This window comes from Electrophorus electricus, chromosome 9 (genome assembly GCF_041902795.1).
Source record: "Electrophorus electricus isolate QZ-2024a chromosome 9, ASM4190279v1, whole genome shotgun sequence".
Taxonomy (NCBI): domain Eukaryota; kingdom Metazoa; phylum Chordata; class Actinopteri; order Gymnotiformes; family Gymnotidae; genus Electrophorus; species Electrophorus electricus.
In genome coordinates, this window is record NC_137505.1 from 22,161,984 (window position 1) to 22,186,858 (window position 24,875).

At 38.8% G+C, this 24,875-nt stretch overlaps 1 protein-coding gene across 1 annotated transcript in view; it reads right to left on the bottom strand.

The window, feature by feature from the left end:
- Positions 1 to 12,602, bottom strand: part of htr2aa (5-hydroxytryptamine (serotonin) receptor 2A, genome duplicate a) — a 31,755-nt gene extending 19,153 nt beyond the window's left edge. Inside the window, exons 1-2 of the mRNA XM_027023301.3 lie at positions 12,472 to 12,602; positions 11,222 to 12,094 (exon numbers count right to left, since the gene is read on the bottom strand). Coding sequence (XP_026879102.3) covers positions 11,222 to 11,648 — 427 coding nt within the window. The 5' untranslated portion in view covers positions 11,649 to 12,094; positions 12,472 to 12,602. The remainder of the gene's footprint in view (positions 1 to 11,221; positions 12,095 to 12,471) is intronic.
- Positions 12,603 to 24,875: the final 12,273 nt, after the last annotated feature.

The window sequence follows — 24,875 nt, forward strand, 5'->3', positions numbered from 1 at the left end:
GGGAGTGCTACATTCCTATATTGGCTGTTCAGCATCCTTGCTTTGGATGGCTAGACTGCATGCCATTAATGTGGAGTTCTAAGCGAGACACTTTTGCAAACCCTCATCTCTCTTCCCTTTGTGCCTGGAAGATGACCCCACAAATCCTGTGAAGGTGAGTAAGAATTCAACCAATACAGAACAAACAATTCATTGCCAGTAAATAAGAACGGTCCACTCTGCTGTCCCTACTCACCTATAACCTTAACCAGCTTCCTCGTACTTTGTTAATGTTCAGTGTTCACAATAAAATATTCTTTTCATGGTTTCTAACTGCTAAAAGTACCATCATATTCTGAGAGTTTCATAAGCGGAGTAGCACTGGACTTCATTGGACCAAACAACAACACACAGTAAGCATTCAAATATTTATGAACAACAAGTATGTTCAAATAATATTCAAGGTGAATCAGTTTGTGATGGTGTTTAGAATATGGAGCCCAGGAATAGAAGAAAGTACCAAACATACAATGGAAATGATCAGGATAAAGAAAGATGAGAAGAAAGAAGGTAAGGTAAAGATGAATGATAAAAACCATCCTGAGAAAGAGAAAAGCTGTTTGATGCAGCAGTATTAATCACATCACACAATAGAAATCAAAGCCTTGATTATGTGCACGTGTGCACCCCCCCTCCCCCAGCCCCTGTCACCAATCTGCACCTCTGCTTCACATACAAACACACACACACATGATCTTTCTCTTTGTCATGCAGGTTACCAAATAAACCCGGCAATCTGGGCAGCACTTTGAGTCTGCAGATATGAACTGGGCTCCACAGGGATACAGAGCTGCCAGAGAGCCTCCCCTCAGAGGGAGACCAGGACAGATCAGGAAAAGCATGAGAATCAATGGCAAGTGTGAGAGACAGAAAGGCAGAGTGAAAAGAGGGTAAAAAAGAGGAGCTAAAGAAAGAGGAACTAAGACAAGAGAGGAACTAAGCGATAAACAACAAATAAAGGACACAGAACTGGTCTCACATTTCCACCACTCGGTCACAGATGCTCTTACATTCACTGCCTTAAGCAATCAAATGACACATGAGTCACAGCACCAGGACCAGAATTGACTCACTAAACCCATTAATCCTAAATCACAGAACCAGAATTGACTCAATAAACCTATTAATCCTAAATCACAGAACCAGAATTGACTCAATAAACCCATTGATCCTAAATCACAGAACCAGAAGTGACTAAATAAACCCAATAATACTAATTCACTAAACCAGAACTGACTCAATAAACCCATTAATACTAAATCACTAAACCAGAACTGACTCAGTAAACCCATTAATCCCAGCTCACAGGAGATGAAGTTGCCATAGCCTGTGTAGTTATATGAGTGTTTGCAAACATTTTCCTGTGCAGGTGTAGCTGGTCAACCCAACTTCTCATCTTCCCTCCACAGCTTTCTGCATTATGTGTGAAATTGGCACTGGACATATTTTGCCAGAGGCTTGGGGTTCCTATTCTGTCTACATAGAGAGTATTTTAAGCATGAACTAAGAGAAATGCTGTCATGTCACGGCCCCGCCCCCTCCTCAAATGTCTTTGTGTGTGTGTTCGTCTCTGTTGCCACGCCCTCTCATGTCGTTCACCTGTTCTGTGTTAGGTGTAATCATCTTGAGTGTATATATGTCTCCTGTGTTGTAGTGCGTGTTGTTGGTGTTTGAGTTGTGCACAGCATTGTGAGGTTGTCGTATGTGTTGTGTGTTAGTAAGAGAAATGAAAGTTTTATCATGCCTCGTCCCCGCATCCTGGTTGTCCTTGAAGCGTCACAAATGCACTCATATATTATTGATATATGCATGTATACACAAATGTACCTAACCTTTAATTAGACTGTGTAGTACAATTTGATACATAATTATTCACGAAACTAAATGTCATACTATAATCATTTTACCCATGTAGCAAATTTGTTTTTTAAAAAAAGATTAAGCTGAATGAAATATTTTGAAATAAAGATCACAACACAGTGGTTAGCACTATTACCTCACAATTTCAGTGACCTGTGATCAATTACTGGCCTAGCTATCGCTTGATTGGAGTTTGTGTGTTGTTCTTCTGCCTGCATGTGTCTCATCTGCTCAAGCATGTACACAAGCACTAATCTAAATTATTATGAAGGCTACTCTACCTTGGAGGCATAATGAACTTCAGACCATATCCAGTAGGCAGAGTTTATCTGTATAAAATTATGCACTTCCTCAGTAGCTACATTTTATGCTCATTACCTGTAAGTGGCAGCAGTCTGCCACTGCACTACACTATTATAATTGTGGTTTTGCTTTTTGTTTTTAAACAGTCATTTTTATATGATTTTAGTTCTCAGAAATGTCCAGGTGGCCATCTAGCTAGCCTCTGCAGTAGCATCTCATTTTCTTGCTGGATTGTTGTTAGATATCAAGGTGTTGTGTATGCAAACTAACTGCTAAGAATGCTAGCTAAACACTAGCAACTCGACAGCTTGCTGGCAGTCATAATGTTGGTTAGTATCTGGTTGGTTTTCTTTGTTTGGTTAAATGCTCCATTTTTACTTGTTGGCACTGGAACAAAAATGTCATTCTGTGCCACCATTGCATTTACATTTACGTTTAAGGCATTTAGCAGACTCTCTTGTCCAGATCGACTTACAAAAGTGCGTGGTCATTTACTCATTGAATACATCCTAGCCAGTACAGTAAGTTAGATTTCAAGATACCATTGAACTAGAATTCTGTTGAAATAGAGGAATCAATGCTGATGCCAAAACACACATATAAGCTTTATCTCAACAAAAATAGCAAGAAACAATACCCTACAGTAAGTACTAGAATTTCAGTTACTCATAGTTAACATAGGTGCAGGATCAGTGGTCAATTAAATATTCCACAAATAGATGGGTCTTCACTCTGCATTTGAAGACTGCAAGGGACTCTGCTGGCTGAAGTTGGTTCCACCATCAGGAAGCCAGGACAGAGAGAAAAGTCTCAATGCTTGTCTTCCATGAGACTTGAAGCATGGAGTTTCAAGCTGAGACATACTTGAAGTTTGAAGTACTCAAGGTTCGAAGTCCTCATGGTACGAATCTGGCTTTGACCATTGACATCATGTCTGGAGAGGCTGGTCCATTTTTGGCTTTGTTGGTGAGCATCTGGGTTGTATCTGAGCATCAAGGTTTTACATTTTTAAACATTACTCTAATATTTAGGGATGTTGTTCCAGAGGGGAACAGACACTTGAATTTGATGGTACTGTTGTTGGACATAATCAAAATATTGTTCTCTCTCAGTGTCACAGGGAGGATGACTGTATATTTGAAGCACCTTATAGCAGTGCATTAGCTTTATGCATTTTGTTTACTTGAAAAAGGGTACCAAATGTCTGTAATGAAACCAGATAAGCTGAGATTCCAACCTTTTGACCTTCAGATGGCATATGGCAGTGACACATTTTATATATTATTACAGAATGTTGTATTTTGTTGATGGCAGGCTTACTTATGTAGCTTTTTGTTTGTATGAATGACTGACTGGTTATACTGTAAATTAGTGAAGTTTGTTATTAAAAGGCTTGATTGTATTGTTTGTGTAATGATATATTTGCATTTTAAAACAACTAGTACTGCCACCACTTTCTTCAAATTCTACCACAATTTTCAGTGGGGTTCAGATAAGTCAACTGTGATGGCCACTCCAGAATCTTCCAGGAGTTTCTCTGAAACAAAGTTTTTGTGGACTTTTAGGTATACTAGAGATCATTGCCCTGCCAGAAGGTCCAATGATGCCCAAACATCTGCTTCTTCAAAAAAGGCCTGATGTTTTCTCTTTGGGTTTCCTGATGCTTGATTGAATGCTTCCTGCCCTCCTCACACTGCAGGTTTCCAGTGCCAGAGGAAGCAGAACGGCTCCAGAGCATCACCGAGCCACTGCCATAATTCATAATTCTTCATTCGTTCTCCTCCAGACATACTGCTGATCCACAGGCTTGAAAAGTTCCGGTTTTGCTTCATCACTCCACAGAAAAGAAAGCCCAATAATATGTGTCTTATTTTTATGGCTCTGTACATACTGGTGCCACTTTTCTTGTTCTTTTGTATCTGTACAGGTGTGCATCATGGAGTTCAGGTATGGAGAGGTTCACCATTTAGTATGCACCTTACAGTGTAAAATGAAACTTAATTGCCTGCTGCCACTGAATTTTGTTGCATATCTTTTGTAATCACTTCAGGGTTTTTGACCACCTGCCTCAAGAGTCTGGTGACAGCTGCTGTTTCCTCTTTCTGCCATGTCCAGTAAATGTAGTCAATGTTCCTTTAACTTTGAACTTTTGAACTATGCCTCCAAGTGTATTTCTAGTAACATTCAGTGCCTTTGCTATCTTTTTGTATCCTTTTCCTTGTTTGTGCCAGGCAGTGATCTCAACATTTTGGACAGCTCTCTTGACTTATCCAGTCCAGGTACTTGATGTGTTTTATCTCAAGCACACGTGATGCAACTAATGAAGTCTTTGATTTGTTGCATCAGGTGTGAGGCAACACCTGATTTGAAAATTGTGCTCTCATGAGGGATTCTGTTCAAGGGGTTGAATAATTCTGAGACCGCAGTTGTCATTAAAAGTGGCATGTTGTGTTGACTTTGACAAAAAAAAAAACTTGTTAAATTAGTTGTGTTGAGAATTAAATTGTTCATGGTTGGTGAAACAGGTGAAGACTATATTGCAGTGGGTGTTGAATAACTTTGATTGCAACTGTATTAATTACTACTGGCCACAGTAATCTCCAATGGCATAACATCATAGCAGTTCACATTACACAGAGGTACTAGACAGGGTTGCTCAACAGAATCATCTTTTTAAAACATATCCTGCACCAATCAAACAAAATCATAACATATCAAAACTTGTAGTGTAGCACTCAAAATAAGCCTTTTAGTAGATTGTATTACTCAGCCAACAAAGACCATTACAGTCATTAAATCGAATAAAATTCTAACTGAATAAAGTTATTCCATCAACTGCTCAAAATCAACAATTATACCATTCCATGGAAAACACAAAAACATTCAGACTAGAGATGGCACAGATCCGATACCATGTACTAGAACTGAGACAATGTCAGCAATGACTTTTGGATCATATTGGGAGAAGAATTTTTACAGGTGACAATCTGATACCGTCACAATCCAGCCTGTAAATACCACTGCTATACTTTGCAGCAGCGCACCGCAGGTCACATGAGAACAGCCAGGTTAATTTGAGCAGTTTAAACACGAAGTTTAACTAAAGTTTTTATTACATTTAAAGATTAGAATTATTATGTTCAAATGCAAATACTCATGCACTCACACGTCATGACTTATATTACTATCATTGGAGGGACCAGGTTATCTGCCTTTTAGTGAGAGCATTATAAAGGAGACAAAATATTGAATATAGCACTTTTCACTGCTATGGATCTGCGTCCAAGTGATTTATTTTATAGATTCTTTAAAAAAAACGTTTCCAGTTTGAAGTAAAGTAAAGCAAGTTCAGGGGTTGGGGAAAGGAGAATGAGCAGCAGAAACCTGACAGAAAACTGAGCCAGAGAAGGCAAAGAACATTTAAAGCACTGTCCTTCTCTAAATTTATAAATGTAATTACTTCAGTATATTAAAATCACATGAAAAAGTGGAAGAGCTGCTAAATTTGCCAGAGGTCTGCTGAGTTCTATGGTGGACTGGGTAATTTGAAAAAGGAGTTGGAGAAAAAGTTAATTTCAGCTAATTTGGTCTGTAGATCTTTTTTTTTTTTTTGGCTAGAAAGAATAGCCATCTTGTAATTGTTAGCACACTACTTTTCTATTGGTTAAGTGAAGAGATTGAGATTGAGTGAAGAGAGATTCGTAGTACAGGTAGACTCTTTACCTGTGCCTGCTGTGTGGGGGCTTTGTAGTGGGTAGAACAACAATTTACTGATGAAATTGAAAGAAGACTATTTAAAAGATCACTATTAAGTTGCTGTGTAAGTCACTTGCATTCAGTAATGAGCAAAAATGCAGACAATTATAGTACGAATTTCAGGAGCCAGTAAGTGAGGCAGCCATACTGAAGAGAGAGAGAGAGAGAGAGAGAGAGAGAGAGAGAGAGAGGTTTTTTTTGTTCTTTTTAAAAATAATTTATTTATATTTAAGTTATATGCATGATAGCTGTAAAAATATAGCATATATAATACACCTCACACAAATTCCCTAGCAGTCCAAGTGTCACCCTTACAACTGAACTACAGCTCCATGGTAGTTTTTAAAGAAAAAATATCAGATCAGTATTAATATCGGGCAACATTCAAATACAAAATATCTGTATCAAATCAGTACAGAAAAACTGGTATTGTAGCATCTCTAGTTTAACTTCAACACAGCATTCAAAAAAACTTTTCTTTCATCGACAGAATAGCAACAATCAAAACATCAGTACTACCCAAAGACAATTATTTCTTCTTTATGATTCCGGTTTAACCAACAGCCAAACAGTTTTTCATTATTCTCTGTAATTATAACATTCAAACTAAGAAACCCAGAATTAAACTAGCCACATTACAGGAAAAAAACCTAAAGGAGGACTAGAAGCACCCGATTTGTGTATACTATTTAAAGTTACAATATGAATGGATTCAGTATAATAAATATGATAATCCTTGGTTAAAAATAAAACAATCATAATGTCAATCAATTACAGTATCTGATCTGCCATTCTAGCAATTAAATATCCCTGCTTTAGAAAACAGTAATTTCTACAATTCTGAAAGCATGGTGGAGAATATTCAAAATGAAAAAGCTTCTCTTTTCAGCATGTAAACACACACCTATCTAGTTTAATTCATCAGTCATTCATGAGACAGAAACAAACAGGTATATCTCACCTTCAACCCATAATTAAATATATTAATTTTAATATAAAGCAAATTGAAGATGATGAACACAATGATGAATTATGGACAAAATTCATGACAAAAATGCAAATATCTATTCAATATAAAGTAAATCATAAATGGACTTCTGGGTGACTTTTAAATATTAGATTGATTATTTTAACAGCACAAATGCGAACCCTAGTGACGTACACAAATTTTACAGCACATGATTGGGACTGGTTTGGTTAAAATCTGACTTATTTGGGGTGCCACCCTCACACTGATTACATAACAACAAAGGTTTACATCTCAAAAAAATAAAGCAGCACAAATGAAAAATTCAACAGCACAAACTGGTTGAGACCTGTTCGATTAAATTTCAGACACATGGTTTGCTAACTTCACTTGGGTCTCAGAAGAGACCCCCTACAATGACTAGGAGCTGCTTTTCCGCTTCACATCCACTCTGCTGCCAGCGATGGACTTGAGTTGAACAGTCGTCACTTCACAGTCCTCAGGTGACTCTGGGCCACAGTAGTGACACTGATGAGCCTGTGTCGATGAGAGCAGTGAGCTGTTCTCCATTTGTGTTCAAATTGATCCAAAGCCTACACTTCTGAGGGTTTTCTTTGCTGGAAGCTTCGCACCACTCACTGAGCAGCCCCACACCTCGTTTCCCACTGGTTCCAGTTTGGAGGATTAGCCTCCACATCCTTTTTCTGCACCACCAGCACGCCAGTCATTCCACGGTTACTCATTCAAGAGCCACTGAGTAAGTAATGTCTTCCTCAAGTTTCTTTGCTGCATAGCACTTTGCTCCTCGCTGCAGTGTCTTTGTGTCAAGGATGAGTTCTGCTCTCTCTGCCTTAGCGGCCGCTACATGGAGACTGACTGATGCAGTGAATTGAACATGTTGCCTCTTCTGGCAACAATTCATTCAGGAAGTGTTCCAATGCTAACTCCACCTTTGCACTCTTCTCGAAGGCTAAGAAGCCAACACATTCATCCTCTCTCCCAGTAGGATATGGCTAACCAGGCGTAGTATTGCACGGTATACTGATACTTAAAAATTACCATAGATGTAGAGTTTTAAAACTGGTACTATACATTTATGGCATTTAGCTTTTATCCAAAGCAGCTTATGACTGAATATGGTTTGAGCAATTGACCATTAAACGGCCCAGCAGTGGCAACTTGGCATTGGTGGTGCTTCAACTGGTAACTTTTTGATTTACTAGTCAAGTACTTAATACTTTATTTTGTGAATGGTTATTTGCTCTTGTTAATAGGAATATGTTTATTTAAGCACAATGCAGGCAGCAATGACATTGCTGTTGGTTTGTGTGACATTCCAGGAAACAACCCTGACTGAGCTTGTAGCATGCTGCAAGCATGAAGTGAGTCAAGAGTAACTGTAGAGAGAGTGTATCACTTTTGTTTTGTGCTGAAACAAGGCTGCAGCTTCAGCAACACCTGGAATTATTGACAAAATGGTGGTGGGGGGGGGGGGGTGCACATGAAGTGAAACATGAAGATATTTCAGCTTCAAAGTTGATAAAAAGGTGAGCCCCCTAAACACAACAGTACCATTGTAAAGTACAAGTATGTCTCACAAAGGGAGGCAATACGTCAAACATAGACGAATATCTGTCAGATAAACGTCCCGGAATTCAAAGACTGACAGGTGATAGTTGACTAGTTCAGTCTCCTATTATGTCCATGAAACAAATACAGAGTGATCACAAAGCTTCTCCACAGTAGTAATATCCATATTTATACATAGTCTAAAAATTTGTTTAGTGCTGTAAGTATATAAAGTATTGGTTATAGGTAACTGAACAGTGAGATTTTGCTGCTATTTTAAGTAACACATAAAAGACTATTGTCATTTTTTCTTGGATTCCATTGCTTTATCTTATTTATTTTTGTTAATAATAATAATAATAATAATAAATATATATATATATTATATATTTTTTTGATTTACATAGCAAAGAAAACAAAAATAAAACAGAGTACTAAAACTTTCTTTTACTGAAAACATTGTCCCGATTTGAAATAATGTGCAATAGTGGCATTTGAGAGTGTTTCCCCTTTTTAAATGAAATGTATGGAAATTCATGACTTGGTGATCAGGTATGGGGCTAGTATAGCACTCGTTACCCCTTCCTCTGGGCTGTGTCTCCTTCACCATCTGCTTTCAAATTTTTTGATGTGCTGCTCGATTGCTTCTAGCTCTGCAGCGCCATCCCACTTCTGACATCAGTGTGGTGTCAGCAAAAAAACAAACCAACAAAAAAACATGAGATGCCATTTTACTTGTTCAATGCTGCACAGCAGTTTAATGATCAAAAAGGGGAAAACAGGAGAGGATAACTAAAAGAAAGCACACCACAATCACAGTAGTCAAAAGCTATGTTAAATTAACTAATTAAAAAGGACACACCTAAAGCAAACCATACACAGACAAAATAGCACAGTTTAATCACTTAAACATCAAACATCAAATTACAGTTGCAAGGAGGCCCACAGCCTGCTGTGTCTCTCTTTCTCTCTGGGTCAGGGAGCAGATGCCAAAGTATATTAGTTAGTACTTTGCAGTAAAGACATTTGCCAGACAGGTGAGCTGCAGCCATCTGCTTACCATCCAGCTATACTACTTTCACTTTTGGGGGGAATGTCCCACCCCCCAGCTGAAATGTAGATTTTGATTGGTTCTGCTACTAATACACAGCCAGTTATTTTTAAATGTTTATTTAAAAATTTCAGTTAATTTCTTTTATAATTTTTGCCAACAAAACAGCTGCTGTACCTAGATACCTAGATAGCTTCATCTAACGTTTTTTTTTTTATTCATAGCCTTTTCTACTTCTTTTCTGTCTTTTCTGTCTTTGTTTAGCTGTGCAAGCTGTTATAGGTGTAACTATCTCTGCAACTATATCGCTAGCTTTCTGGCTTTCAGCATTGTGTGTGTAGAGCCATATGAAAGACTCCACACATGCACAAATGATTGTGTCAGACAAATGCATTTTATACAAAGGTTGAAATGACCAATATCCTGTCCCAAACTGTTAGGGTTTTACATAAGGCCCAGCCTGCTCACCTCACTCATAATAAACTTTGTAGAATGTGCTACCTCACAAACTCTTCACAAGGGTTGTCAGTAAGGCATCTCCCTTCATCTCTTGTTCATTGAATTAAGACAAAACCCCTCTGGAAGGCTCAATAATGCGCTCTGGCATCCGAGACTCAAACTCCCTACAAGCTCACTTTTAAACCACGGACCTCTCACTTATTGAACCTCTTTAGACATAAAGCACATGTGCCTCCCTGATGACTAAGGTCATGCCCAACCCCACTGACCCTGTTAAAGCAATCAGCTAAGAGAGTATTGGAGCATTGGTCAGGTGCACGGGGAAAAGCAGGTGATTTACAGAAAGCATTAGGAAGGCCATATGCTAAAGAGAATGCAAATAATTACTAGTTTTATTCAGTGCAGCCAGTTCAATGTGGACTTTACACACTACATCAACAGAAAACATTGAATTCAACTCCCTGTATGTACCCACTGAACTAGCCATGAGCATCCAATCATTCTCTAAATTATAAAATCCATACTGATCTCCCCAGTGTCTGTGGTCGTACCCAGGCCCACTGGCATACCAGCCACTCCTTTCTGCTGCATTTTTCTAACTAGTCTGTCCACTTCTCATCCACCGTTACTGACTAGCCCTTTCAGCCACTTCTGGTAATTCCTTCATAGCTAGCATTAGCATACGGCTTTAAAAACCACATTCCACAAGCAAAGATGTGGCTATAGATGTAGATATAGATCAACTAGCATTTATCTATACTGGCCTAATATATGCCTGCCACCCACGTTCTCTCTCTTCAGTCGCGAAGTCTGTATATTTCATTCTATTCCTTTCAAAAGATTCATCAAATGCCTCTTTTAAAGTATTGTTAATTCTATAACATAAACTATCATTTTGAGATCACTGTTATGTGGAGTTCATGTGCACGGTTTTTATAAAGGATAAAGGCAGAAAATACACCATCCTCACTGTCCTTAATGGACAACATATTTTATGAGTTCAAATCTATAGCGTTCTAGACCAAAAAAAAAAAATTGACTCAAATGAGTGATAAGATCAAGACAATTCATTTGACATCTTGAGATCTTGAGATACAGCTCTATATTGCATAAAACAAACAATAGTTGAGAAAAGTAAATTTCATGCAGCATGGCACTAGCACTTAACAGCACCAATATCAACAACAGGGCTGTCAGAGAAATAGAAGCCAACCCACCGTACAAGATGGTAACCATGGAGACGGGCATGACCAGGAGGCCCAATAGCATATCAGCAATGGCCAGTGACATGAGGAAGTAGTTGGTGGCATTCTGCAACTTCCTTTCCAGAGTGACCGCCATGATGACCAGAATGTTCCCTGTGACAGTGATGACCACCACAGTCAAGATCAGGAGTGCTGCCCAGTTCTTCTGCTGAAGCTCTGCCCCTTCAGTCGGACAGCCCCCTGTGCCTTGGCTGGAGCCACCACTAGCTGACAGGTTGCTGATCAACAATGGCTCTGCACTGATTTCACTTTGGTTACAGCTGAGCGAAGCATTACTAATTACTTTACTTAGTTCTGGATCAGACCCAAAGGGCAGGAGTGTCACAGAGGAGACGATGGTCTCCATGGCAAGTTCAGAAATGTCCCTGCTCAGGTTCATTATGTGGCTAATGAGATGAGTCTCTCACAGCACCCCTTGTGGCTGGGTTATCTGTGAGATTGGGATGGGCGCTGAGAGAGCAGCAACCATTCCAGTGGCTGTGTAAGCTCCAGCATGCTCCGCCCCTTCTGTTCACCACAGCTCTGACAGGACACACAGCATTATGACTAGTGCACTGTTCAGGGAAACCATGCAGGAGCATGTGCTTTTTCTCTGCCACTCTTTCTCACACACCGTTGTCCTTATGCAAGTATTCCTAGGAAAGCCGTGTCGATGGGTAAAAGTCGTCTGGCAACACAAATTCTCTTTCTTCTCAGTCAGAAAAGTGCAAAAAAAAGTGAAAGTGTAGTCTCTAGCTCTCTTTTTCCTTTTCTCATATGGGTGCTGGTAAACTGCAGAGAGAGGATGTGCAAGCCTGGTCTTCCACAGGTCTTGGTTCACTTTGCCTGATCCAGTTGTGGGAATAGGGGAGGGGTTACAGAAAGAGGAAGAGAGGAAGAGGAAAAGGGAGGAGTCAGTCAGAGAGTCAGAGGTCTTTAGGTAATTGCTGTTTCCTCTACACCTGAGTCTCAGACCACAAAGACAGATCAATGGGCTCATACACACACACACACACACACACACACACACACACACACACGCACGCACACCCACATACACATCTGCTCACTCAAGGGGAAAGAGCTAAAAAATGAATAACATCTCTGTACCTACTGATGAACAAATATGTACATGCATGCAAATATCCACACATACCTTTATTGCACACACACACACACACACACACTCACACTCACACTCACAGACAATTAAAGAAACTTACTGTGAAGGCCTCCATTTCCCAGTGTTGTCCATTATGGTTGGTGGTTAAAATCTTTCTGATGAGCGAATCCCTGCACACGCACCAGGGTAAATACCCAGTGCTCTCACTTCACGCGTGCCAGCCTTGCTCTGCTGCTGTGCTGCTGTGCTCTTCCTCTCTCATACTCGCTCCTGATCCTTCACTCTCTTTCACTCTCTTTCACTCTCGCCCCTTGCTTTCTATCTCTCCTTCTCTCTCTCTCTCTCTCTCTCTCTCTCTCTCTCTCTCTCTCCCATTTGTCAGTTTTCTCCTCCTCCTTCAGTAGTTTAACCATCTCATTGCTCCCATTTCTCATACTTCCTTCTATCTGCCTATCTCTTTAATGGGTCTTATTGTTCTATTGTGTCTTTACATTAGGAATTTTTGCTTGTGTGTGTGTGAGACCGAGAGAGAGAGAGTGAGACACACAGAGATAAAGAGTTGCGTGTGTATGCCAACGACTAATAAAAAGGGCATCAAATGATTTGATTTGTGCACATTTGATCATTGCAGGGCAGAAGTGTAAAGGTTAATCACCCAGTGAGATAGCCAGATTAATTTTGTAAGTTCTAGCACAAATGCCCTACCCTAATTTATGGCAATTTGTTTCAACACACATATATTTATTTGTACATAAACAAAGTCTTAGCCTCAAATATGTAACTTAAATTAATTTTGTGAAGCGCTTGTAAGAAACAGCAGTGCTCATGGAGAAGTAAGCGCACTCGGACTCTTCTCTTTCTCTTTCTCTCTTTTTCTGTCTCTCTGGTGCTGCTGTTCTGGATTGGTGAGGTCTGTCCCTGCATTTATCCCTTGTTCAGTTACTGCAGATCTGTGAAGCCTTAAGTAGACCTTTGTGATTAAACCTGAAAACCATTAAAAGTGTGGTGCTTTTTTTTAATTGGTTATTTAAATGTATTTTAGCTTTCTAACACATCACCAGTTTACTCAGGAATTTCATTTACCATTCTTTTTGTCATTTAAAATGCTTTTCATTTCACATACATTATCTCTGTTATTACCAGTAGAAAGTAGTGTGTCACCAGCTTTGCTTGTGCTTTCCCAAATGTCTCCCCGTGTGTGTGTGTGTGTGTGTGTGTGTGTGTGGCCACGCTCCCATGTGTCACACCTGTTTGTCGTTTACGTGTGTATATAAACCCCTATTGCTCTGTTGTCTGTTGTTGGTGTTTGATGTTGTTAACTTAAGTGCTATGTAGTCTTTGTGCTCTGTGTGAATAAACTTATGTTTCTGTTCTGTGTGACTCGTCCTCGCATCCTGCTTAACCTCCTCTCGTTACAGCTTGGGGATATGTATAGTAGTTATTGGTGATTCCTCTCTAATATTATGCAAAAAGTCTAGGCCACAAGGTCCTATTTATGTTCATTTGTTGTATTTTGAGGGCTTTTTTTGTATTTGAGAGGAAAACACCAAATATGGTGAATATGAAAATGCAGTTTATTTATAAGCTCTAGCAATTATATGCAAATATGCACAAAATTGTAGTATTGTATTTTTGTTGTTATTATTTATTCTTCATTATTGAAAACACCTTTGGTGTTGCAGGTTCAAGACTCTGGACCTCTGTTCTGTTACATCTTCAGACTAACACATCCTCCTCTTTAAGAAAAAAAAAAAAGCAGTTGAAAACCAACCTTTTCCAGATTGCCTTCTGTATACCTAGTTCTGAATAATACTCAAATTCTAGTGTTGATTTACTGTTTGATTTTATTCATGTATGTATTTATTTTATGTTTGATTATTTAACTTGGTATTCTGTTTCTGTGTACTTTGAAATCTTGGGTACCTTGGGTGCTTATAAATAACATTTTATTATTATATTACTGTGCAGCACCCTCAAACGGCCAGGCCTCTTGAAGAAGGCCCAAGTGCAAGGAAAAAGATATGACCCCCCACTGGAAGGGTGAGGCGGGAATTTTTTTATACACACACATATATATATATATATGGACATATGGTAAACCTTTGCCAGATAACATACAGTATATTAGCTGATGACATTGTAGTCGCCTTCAACTAAATCCATACAGACTTGACAGAATGCTGAGAGAAAAGATAAAATTTGCCAGAAGAAATAGTGTGTTTTAGTAATCTATTAATATATTTATAGTGTTTAAATGGAAAAGAAATGGAAAATGGAAAAAAAAATGATATGAAGAGTTTTCTCTGGTATTTAAGCAGTTCAACTCTTCTGTCTCAGCCTCTGGGGTACAGTACCCAGCAGTGTTTAACATTTACAAACATGAAAACCCACACAAATAAATGTACACAAAGCAGCAGCTGCCTGCAATGTTTCAGACCAGATTGAAAAGGCCTAAAGGAAAGAAAATAAATGAGGTTGAGGAGGTCAAGGAAATAGGGTCACAAATCATTAGTGACCTGAGGTATGCCTTTAAAGGTTATGACATATACTACAAATCATTAGTGACCTGAGGTATGCCTTTAAGGGTTATGTCATATACTACAAATCCCATAACACATTCTCTTACAACCAGGAGGTCATATTCTTTATGCAGAGTCTTCACTATTATCCTGTGCAATAGCCTCACTGGATACCACTGAATTTGTAATGCAGGTAACAGAACAGCATCTACTATATTTCTTGGCACAGGTAAAAAGTGTCTAATTCCTTACAACTGGCTAACCAGTGCTGGGTGACATCTCTCGCTCTGAGCTGTACGGTACATATTACGGAAAGCACACACAAGCTCTACTAACCTCACCACTGCTGGACACAGAATTCACCGCTTATACGGTATGAAACGTTGCCATGGTGAAGGCTACACTCAAAGAGCTCATTCAGTCTCGTCGGGGGTGGGGAGATAGGTAACCAATAATCAAATTGTTCTTTTTTAATCAATCCATAGCTTATAACCACGGCAACACTCAGCAACCTGTGCAGATAAGGGTGAAACTGTAAAGGCCAATAGCTGTAGAGTTTAGAGGAGAAAAGGAAAGAGATTGAGAGCAAGAGACAGAGAGAAACAATGAGCCATGTCTAAAAGGAACAGGACTTCAGAATCAAGAAAGAAAGAACTACCGAACAACTGAAGTGAAAGAAATCTTGCTTTTGTTCCGGCAGACTTCCACTAAGGTTGTCAACTTTTTCTGGAAGGCAAAATACACACACATTAAATCCGTATGCTATTTAAAGCCCAAACTGCTCCATACAGCTACAAACAGCTACATACCAATTAAATTAAAAAGCTAGTAATAGAGACAAAATGGGTCAGAGAACACAAAGCATAATTTTATACATCTGATCTTGCCTTTCATATTGTGTTAGAGCTGTGATAATGGGCTATTGGCAACCCATCACAGCCATCACTTACTAAAATGGGTGATGTTGTGACAATAAAGAATTGTGTGTAAATTTTTCATTAATATAATGTAATAACAGACTTGATGAAATGTTAGGCAATTATTTCAATGATATTCTCCATATTTCTAAATGTAGTTACAATGCAACATCATTTCAGAAAGTTATTTGGCATGATGTCACAGGTGCTGCTTGGGCATTAACGAATAATGTTTTCCATTTTCCTCCTTCCCAGATGGGCACTAATTTGGAAGTACTCCAAAAACTCAACTTGGATTACCTGCAATCTTTGCTCAGATGCCCCAGGGCAGCAGACAATGATGATGTATGAGATAGGAGAGGGCGAGAGAGTATGTGCTTTAATAGGGGTAATCCAATAAATCCACAATGCTCAGAGCATTGGTACTTAGGCTAGTAATGTAGGCTAATCCTAACTCTAACCATAGTAACCATAGTTAACCCTAACCCTAGCTAATCTTAACCCTAACCCTAGCTAATCTTAACCCTAACCCTAGCTAATCTTAACCCTAACCCTAGGAAACAGTAGGAACCACGCTAGGAACTCTATAGCTGGGTTTTCTCTAAATGTGGATATGCACGTGGAAAAAAAGGCATAAACCCTTAAACTTGGGGGGCAAAGATATAATCTCTGAGAGATGTGAACATTGTGCTTTTTTAAGAAGCACATAGAAGTCTGAGAAAGACTGGATGCTGTGGTGAGTCTATAAGAAATGCTAAAGGTTTTAATGAAGCCAGTTCAGAAGTACAGAGGGCAGTCAGCTGTTGCTTGAATGAATCCTCTGTTGAAGCACGCTGTAGTAAAGTTTGCTATTGTTGCTGCAGTCGTGACCGTTGCAGACAAACATCACATCCTCTGAACAGACAACTCTGCTTAGATGTTTGCTCTTGTCCATATCCATGTGTGTAGCAAAGCCTTCTGTAACGAAGGGTACAGATTTGACACCAACACAAAGACTTATTTGCCCAGCAAAACTAAATCAAAATGAATCAAAGAACACGAGGCAAGACGCAGACACAGTTAACAGACTGACACACATGAAGAAGCACACATAAACAGTGCAAGACTACACACTGTAATCCCACATTTTCTTTAATCGCCAAAGGAACAATAGGTACAACAAATTTATGTACAACAATAAAAGTTAGTTGTGCATAATTCTGAATATAACTCACATATTACAAAACTATTTTAAGTTAGGATACATTTTTAGTGGTTAAATACAATCCAGACAACAATCCAATGTGATGGCCAGAGCAAGGAACAGGATGCAGAAGCCTCGCTCCATGTTGACAAACATTTATTAACCCAAGAGGAAATAAAGAGACACAATAAATGTAAATGGCACATTAGCTGACTAACCAGATAGTAAGGTTTGTAACAAACTTTGAGTTAGCTTGCAAGCATGAAAACTATGACTATGTTAACTGAGAATCAGTATAGTTGTCTTTATGATGTGCTGATATGTAGTTTTGTTTCATACGTTAATCATTTATATCAAGTTGGATTAATACACATCAAAGCCTAAAGGAATTTATACATAAATCAATTTCAATTCGAGATTTAGGGAAGAAAAAATGTAGAAGTGATATATTGTTGGGAGCCATATGTATAAAATGCCATTTGCAGAGTGTTATATGATATGTCAAGATATCATATAACAACTGATATCTTGATATATTTTATTTATGAGATGTACATATATAGAGGACTTGTATACTTTATGGGTTTTTGTTCTTAATTCTTTGTTTTAGTTTATAAGACAAAGTTGTGATGTTTGACAAAATTCAGGTTTCATTGTTTAAAGTTTTGGTAACACTTTATTTTGAGTGGTCCTTTATAGATGATTATTAAACTCTCAACAGGGTATCTGTAACATTGTGATGAATAAGTGAGAAGAGGGTTGGGATACAGTCACAGACAGGCTTACTCAGAAGTGGAACAGTTCACCATTCAGACACAAGCGATCAGACTTCAAAGCAACTCAACTAACCTTAACCTCAACCTAAAACCTAATATTAACCCTCACCCTGACCCCAATCCTGACCCTAATCCTAATCCAAAATCCTGTTAAAATCCAGCTGCAGAATGTTATCAGCATGTCTATAACAACATGTTAATGCCAAGGTGGTACGTAGGATGCTGGCATGGAGTTCAATGTGAGCGTGGGAAAGGAGTGTCTGTAGTGTCCATCACAGACCAAATGAATAAACAAACAAAAGAGCACAGTGGTGAACTGACCAAAACAGAATAAAAGTAAATACCATGGCAGTAAGACTCCAGGTGTGGAGAAGCAGCAGTGACAGCAACTATATAAATACATTTGACTTGACTTGACTTGACTTGACACTAAGGGTGTCTTCTTGGTGCAGTATTGGCGAACAATGCAAGCACTGGATGAGTTTACCTAGGGCCTGTAAGTAGGTGTATATTATTATTATTATTTAATTATTATATAATATGTTGTATTATATATTATTATATATTGATATGTTACTGAGAGTCTATTGAGTGTCACCAATTCTTTTTGTTTTATTTTATGCTGTTGAACCCTGCCATGTCAAACTTAAATAAATGAAACTGACAACTGCAAGCCAGCAAGAAAATAAGAAGGATATTCCATCAGATAACAAGTGTTTCTGTGCATGCTATAATAAGAAGAAATAAAAGAACAATAAGTTTGCTTTGGCAAGCCAATGTAATGAATGATGAATGAATGAATGTCACTGTAGTTTTTCACTGTAATTTTCCTTGTCCATTGTACTCACCACTAGCACCACTAGCATACTGTAATCCCACATTTTATTTTAATCCCAATAAACTAAGTTGTACATAAATCAGACTATAACTCACATAATAAGAAAACTCTCTTAAGGAGATCTGTTTTGATGATGAGCAAATGGGATCTTTGAGTTGCAATTTAGTTTATTTCAGGGTTTCAGTTGTGGAGGGTCTTGTTTCTGCAGGGGGGGGGGGGGGGGGGATGATTCCCATGCTATTTTTTTCAGAACTTTGACAAAACAAAATCATCCTCATCATTCCTTCCTCTACATTTACTGTATAAGCACACCCAGACCAAATGGCCAGCCTAAAATGTATGCACCTTTCTGCAGTGAACAAGATCTCACTTGCTGTCTAGAAAGTAAAAATGAAATTGTAATTTCTCTTGATTTTATTGGCACATTTATATTGTCATGCCACCCTCATAAGCTTTCCTCACTTCACCTGTGTGGTCTCACTCTTTAATCACTGCGTCTATATATACCCCTCTGCGCCGTCTGTTCACTGTTGGTTATTGTTGTATTTTACACTTGTAAGCCTTTGTAGATGTAAGTGCTGGTAAATGTTGGTACGTTGTTTGTGTATTCAATACTTGTGTGTTCGTCGAGCTGTACTTTCACTCTGTTAAAGCCGTTTAAAGCATGTGCGACTTATGCACACATCCAGCCTCACACTGTCACAAAGGATGCAGCAAGTCTCATTAGAGGGAGTGGCTAATCAAGACAGAACGGGCGTTAACCCCAGCATGCTCAGCTAGTGACGCTGGAGATGCTGTGGGAGAAAGAACCTCTTTCTCTCTCTTTATCTCTCTTTCTCTGTGTGTGTGTCTCTCTCTCTCTCTCTCTCTCTCTCTCTCTCTCTCTCCAGGTGTGGAGGGCACAGCTGGCACACTGTATGTACCTGAGTGCAATATCCAGCACCCCACGGCTGGGTGAGTACTCCTCCTACTCCCTGTGCCTCGGCAGGCTCTTCTTCCACACCTGACTTCTTGGCTCCTTCCCACCACCCCATCTGTCCTCGCACAAGCAGCCACACCCTCTGTTTCACACCCTCTATTTCATACCCTCTGTTCACATACTCTTTTTCACAACCTCCTGTCTGGCTCCTTCCCCATGCTGCAGCAGAGTCTGGTACTGCCCAGTTCCTCAGCCTCAAGCGAGCCCACTCTGCAGGCGATCATGTCACCCCTGATGGTGACACAAGGTCCATCTCACATGCCCCACTCCATGGGAGATCTCCTCTTCTGGCTCCTTTCCTTTCTTGCCATGAAGCACAGGTCTCAGATCCACTGCCCCTCCATTGTTCCCCTTCTTTACACCATCGTCCCTATGTTTTTCTTCTGTCAGCGTGTCACCATATGCCTTGCATTTGCATTCCTTTCTCCACATGTTGCCACGCCCCCTTTTGTAGGGTTCCTTGCTTCTGTAACTCTCTGTGCATGAGCAGAGATGGAGTCGCATGCAGTAAGGTGAATGCAGTTTATTAGAGAAACAAAACAGACAGGGAACAGGCAAAGAGGGTAATCCAAAAACCAGCAGAGGTCTAATAAACCAGAAAAACAACGGCTCAAGAACGTATAAAATAATGATGAGACTTCACAAGTACTGAATACAAACACAGGGTTTAAATACAGAGACTAACTAACACAATACATGTGAGTACAATAACAAGTAATGGAACTAACTAGATGGCGGAACCAAATGAAACCCAAACAAGGAAACATGAGGAAACAAAACCAGGAAGTAAATATACATAGTGGCATTGCCGTGGGAACCGCAACACCAGGAAGGGGCGAATGTGACAGCTTCATCTGTCCATGGTCTCACATCTAAATCACTATATACTGCTGTGTTTACATTTGTAAGCATTTGTAGGTGTGAGTGCTGGTAAATGTTCTTATGTATTCGCTATGTTTTTGTTTGTCAAGCTGTATTTTAGTTTTATTAAAACTGTTTATAGCATACATAACTCACTTTTGCATTGTGCACATATCCTGTATGATATTTTTCAATGAGATAATTAAAAACAGAGAACATGTAGTATTAATGTAGCATAGCAATTACATAGGGATCGAAACAATAATGTCAAAAGTGTCAACTATATAATTAAACTAATATTAAAACTGTCCAACTATATAATTAAACTAATATTAAAACTGTCCAACAATATAATTAAACTAATATTAAAACTGTCCAATAATATAATTAAATTAATATACTTAATTTCTACCTCAAAATCTTCCACTTGACTACTATATTCGACCACACATGTTCTTAAAGTAATATTACCTAAAGTAATCAAACCTTAAAAATAATAAACTCCTCTTTGAACATTAGCCATGTATTTGAATAATTCAAATCACTGTTCAAGAAAGCTACTTTTGACACATATTAGTTGTCAAACCATAGGCCCATTTCTCATAATTCCCATTTCTTGTTTCTGACCTACAGGCAGCCAGGAGTAAGATGGCTGATTATGTAATAAACCTTTATGGTCTCCTAAGTGCACCCTATTTAATGGTTAAAGATCTTGGGGTAATTATTGATCCCAGTTACTTGTTTAAAGCTCATGCAAAAACAAAAATGTCTAGGACAGCTGTTTTCCACCATAATAATAGTACAAAGATTAGAAATATACTATCATTACATGATGCAGAAAAGCTAATTCATGTGTTTATCACTTCCAGATTGGACTTTAATCTCTCTGTTCCTCTAAATGCACAAACAACTGTCATTTAGTTTAAAATGCAGCAGCCAGAGTTTTCACTAGAACTAGAAAGCTTATATTATATTATATTATATTATATTGATTATATTATACCTGTCTTAGCTACATTGCATTGGCTCCCAGTAAAACCATAATGATTATAATATGCTTCTAATAACCTACAGAATACGGAACAGTCTTGCCCCACAGAATAGTACATTAGCAAACTATTCTGCCATATCTGCTTAGATCAAAAGGTGCAATAAGGAAATCTACTGCAGGGGGGCAGAGCCTTTTCCTTTAAAGCTCCCACACTATGGAAAAGCCTTCCTGTAAATGTTGGAAGCTCAGACACAGTCTCAATATATAAGGTTAGGCTGAAAACCAATGTACAGTGAGGCATTTTCTTAACTACTTCCACACTTGGGTAAAGGTGTAGATCTGGGGGTCCATGGGCATTGAGAGTTATGGTAAACTGGGATGGTATGATGCGGTTACTTCACCATTCTTTTGCCACTCAAGTTTGTTGACTGAGAGCGGCAGAATGCATATGTTGCATGGAGCCCTCATGTCTGTGTTTCCTTCTGGCTCTTTCCTTTTAGCTGTGATGCCATAGCTAGATCTGCTGGAGTCCACCTTTGCAAATGTTCATATTTTACACACTTTAATATTTGACCCATGAATAATAATCCATCCACTCTTCTGCTGAGGTACATCTACCCCTGGTATCATGTTGTTGCTGACCCTCAACCCATCTCAGACGCTTTCTACCGCCACCCCTAGCCATCCACCCTGGTTCCTTCCACTCTCAGAATACTGAGAAGACTCAAGACAGACTGGTCAGCGATTCTTGTGTTGTTCCTGCATCAGACACATTTACACTCATTGAACTAAGACTTCTAGGAACCCGGAATCGAATTCTGTTACTTACTTGTTCTTATGACGTACTTTTTTATTTTTCATTGCCACTTTTACCTTTGGCTTGCTCACTGGGACCTTTGTCTCGGACATCTGTAAAGCTGATTTGTGACAATTGCTGGTATAAAAAGCTTTATATAAATAAATGTAACTTTGACTTATTTGAATTTTCCTTGAAAATTCAACCTTCAAAAGTGCAGAAGGCACCAGAATGCAAGTAAAATAGTGCTCCATTTTAGATGGATTGTAAAATTTAAATAGATCATCAACTTTAGCTTCATAGCAAACTGATAGTAAATAGCGTAGCTTGATGCTTATGTTGTAAATGGCTAAATGTGCACTTTATTCAGCTCCATTTTGCTGCTGTATATTTGTTAAAATACTTTTAGCACAGTTAGCTAGTATAGAAAATCTTATGTAACTGCTCCCAAATGCCATTTGAGCTCTTTGCAATCCTCCTAACATGTAATAAAAAGCTATAAATATGTTTTCATCATGCAGAATATCATATTAAGAGTCCTACTCATATGCCAATAACAAACTGATTTATGGATAGTTTATAAATCAGTTGTAAAATCAAGTTTAATTCCTCTGGGCACTATCCTTCTGTCCAATATCACAGCTCATTTCCAAATATAGCACTCATGAGTGATGATTTTGTTTTATAGATTATGTTCGTGCTAAGATTAGGGAAGCAAAGGATTTTCTCATGATATAATAGGTAGGTCCATAGAGCAGTTAACATGCACATCTGCAGACTAGTTCATAGGAGAAGGGTAGGGCAGCAGAGGAAGCAATGTTGGAAGGAAGAAGATCTTAAGGAAAAGAAACAGATCAGTACTGAAGAAAATATTGGAGTCACATTTTGTGAGTTGTAGCAAACATATTTTCAGAATAACTTTTTATTTTAGACCAGTTGGACCAAAGTAATTTACCTTTAGCTCTTTTTCTCTCTTGCTCTTTCTGTCTTGCTGTCTTTCCTCTTTTACTCTCATAGTTCAGCAATTTAGGGGCAGTATTTGAAGTGTTGTGCAGCAATATTTTATATTCTCTTACGTGTGTAAGACAACATAAAAAAGGGAATCAGAAATTCACCGCAGTTCATAATTTGGTTTGCAGTTCATAATTCACTGAACAATAGTGCAATAGGATGATGTGTCTTTAATGACAACAGCAGTTGCACTAATAACCGAGTCAAGATAAAATACATTGTACTGTCAATATTTTTTAAAATTGTACAAAAATCTTGGAATGCAAAATGTGACTAAATGGCACATGTGCCAGCCTGGCTCAAGGACAGGAGATGCATACTGATTAAAATCCCTAACTTGTACAATTTTATAATAGAAACAGAGCATAGTGCATAGGTAGAATGGCAATCCAAAGTTTAGATCCATATTGATCAAAACACAATAAAGGCAGAAATCTAGAAATATAGGCAGATATACTATACTTCACATTGGCTAACTGGACAAAAGGGGAATATTTACACAAATTGGCAAGTAGACTAACAAGGAACAGGTGTGTAATTAGAAATTAGGTGAGCTGGAACAAATGAGCAAGCTAGCAGGTGTGACTGGGGAATCTGGGGAGAGCTGTCGGTGATCTCCGAGGCAGGTATGACAAAATTTCAAACTTCTGTTCACGTTACTGTTGCACATCAGTCAGTGTAATGGTTTCTCCCTCTGTGTCATGGTTCCCATGGTGCCCCCAGCTTATGTTTTTTATATTTATATTTTTTGTGTTTCTGTGTTGGTGGTGATTCTCCGGCTAGAATTTGCTCATGACATGAGTCTGGGTAAATCCATGCACCTCTCTTGCTGGGTTCCCTGCAGTCCTGTCCACTTCAGCCCCTCTTCATGCATCTCTTACCAGCCTGGCTTCTACTCCGGTTCCTGCTCCTGTCTCTGGATCCTGCTCCTGACCTGGTCTGGAATATGGTCTCTGGTCCAGATCCTGATATAGCTCGTGTCCTATTCCTGCTGCTGATCTAGCCTTCGCTCTTGTCGCCTGGTTTGACTTCTATCCTTGGTCTTGTTCCTGGCTGTGCCAATGTCGCAGGTCCTGTCTTTAGTCATATCCCAGCTGCTTCCTCCGGTATTCCCTCCGGTTGACTCCATCCTGTCCCAGGGCCCAGAGTCCACGTTTAAGATGTTATGCTTCATGGGCTGCTTGTTAAGGGGGATTCTGTCATGGTTTCGCTTCTGGCATTACAGTTTCCTTGGTGCCCATTCTGTTTTTTTTGTTTGTTTGTTTTGTTTCTGCCTCATGTGCAATGTTTTCCACACACCACATTTTCTTCTGTTATCTTTTGGTATTCTGTGTACTTATACTCGTTTATTTCTTAGATTGGGCATTAGTGATTTGGCATTAGTGATGTTTAGATTACCCCTAATAAAAGCATTATGCTCTCACACTCTCTGTATCTACTCGCTTCTCATTACAGTCATATACACATTCAGGATTGTACACACAAAGAATACCACAATATAAATATAGCTTAATGTGTGTTAAATTTGATGCACTGTAAATGTTGTTTGCTAAAATGAAACTGATTTTTAAAGGCATATCTATGCAAGTCTGAGTGTAATGTTTACTTGTCTACATTAGTTTCTGATAAATTC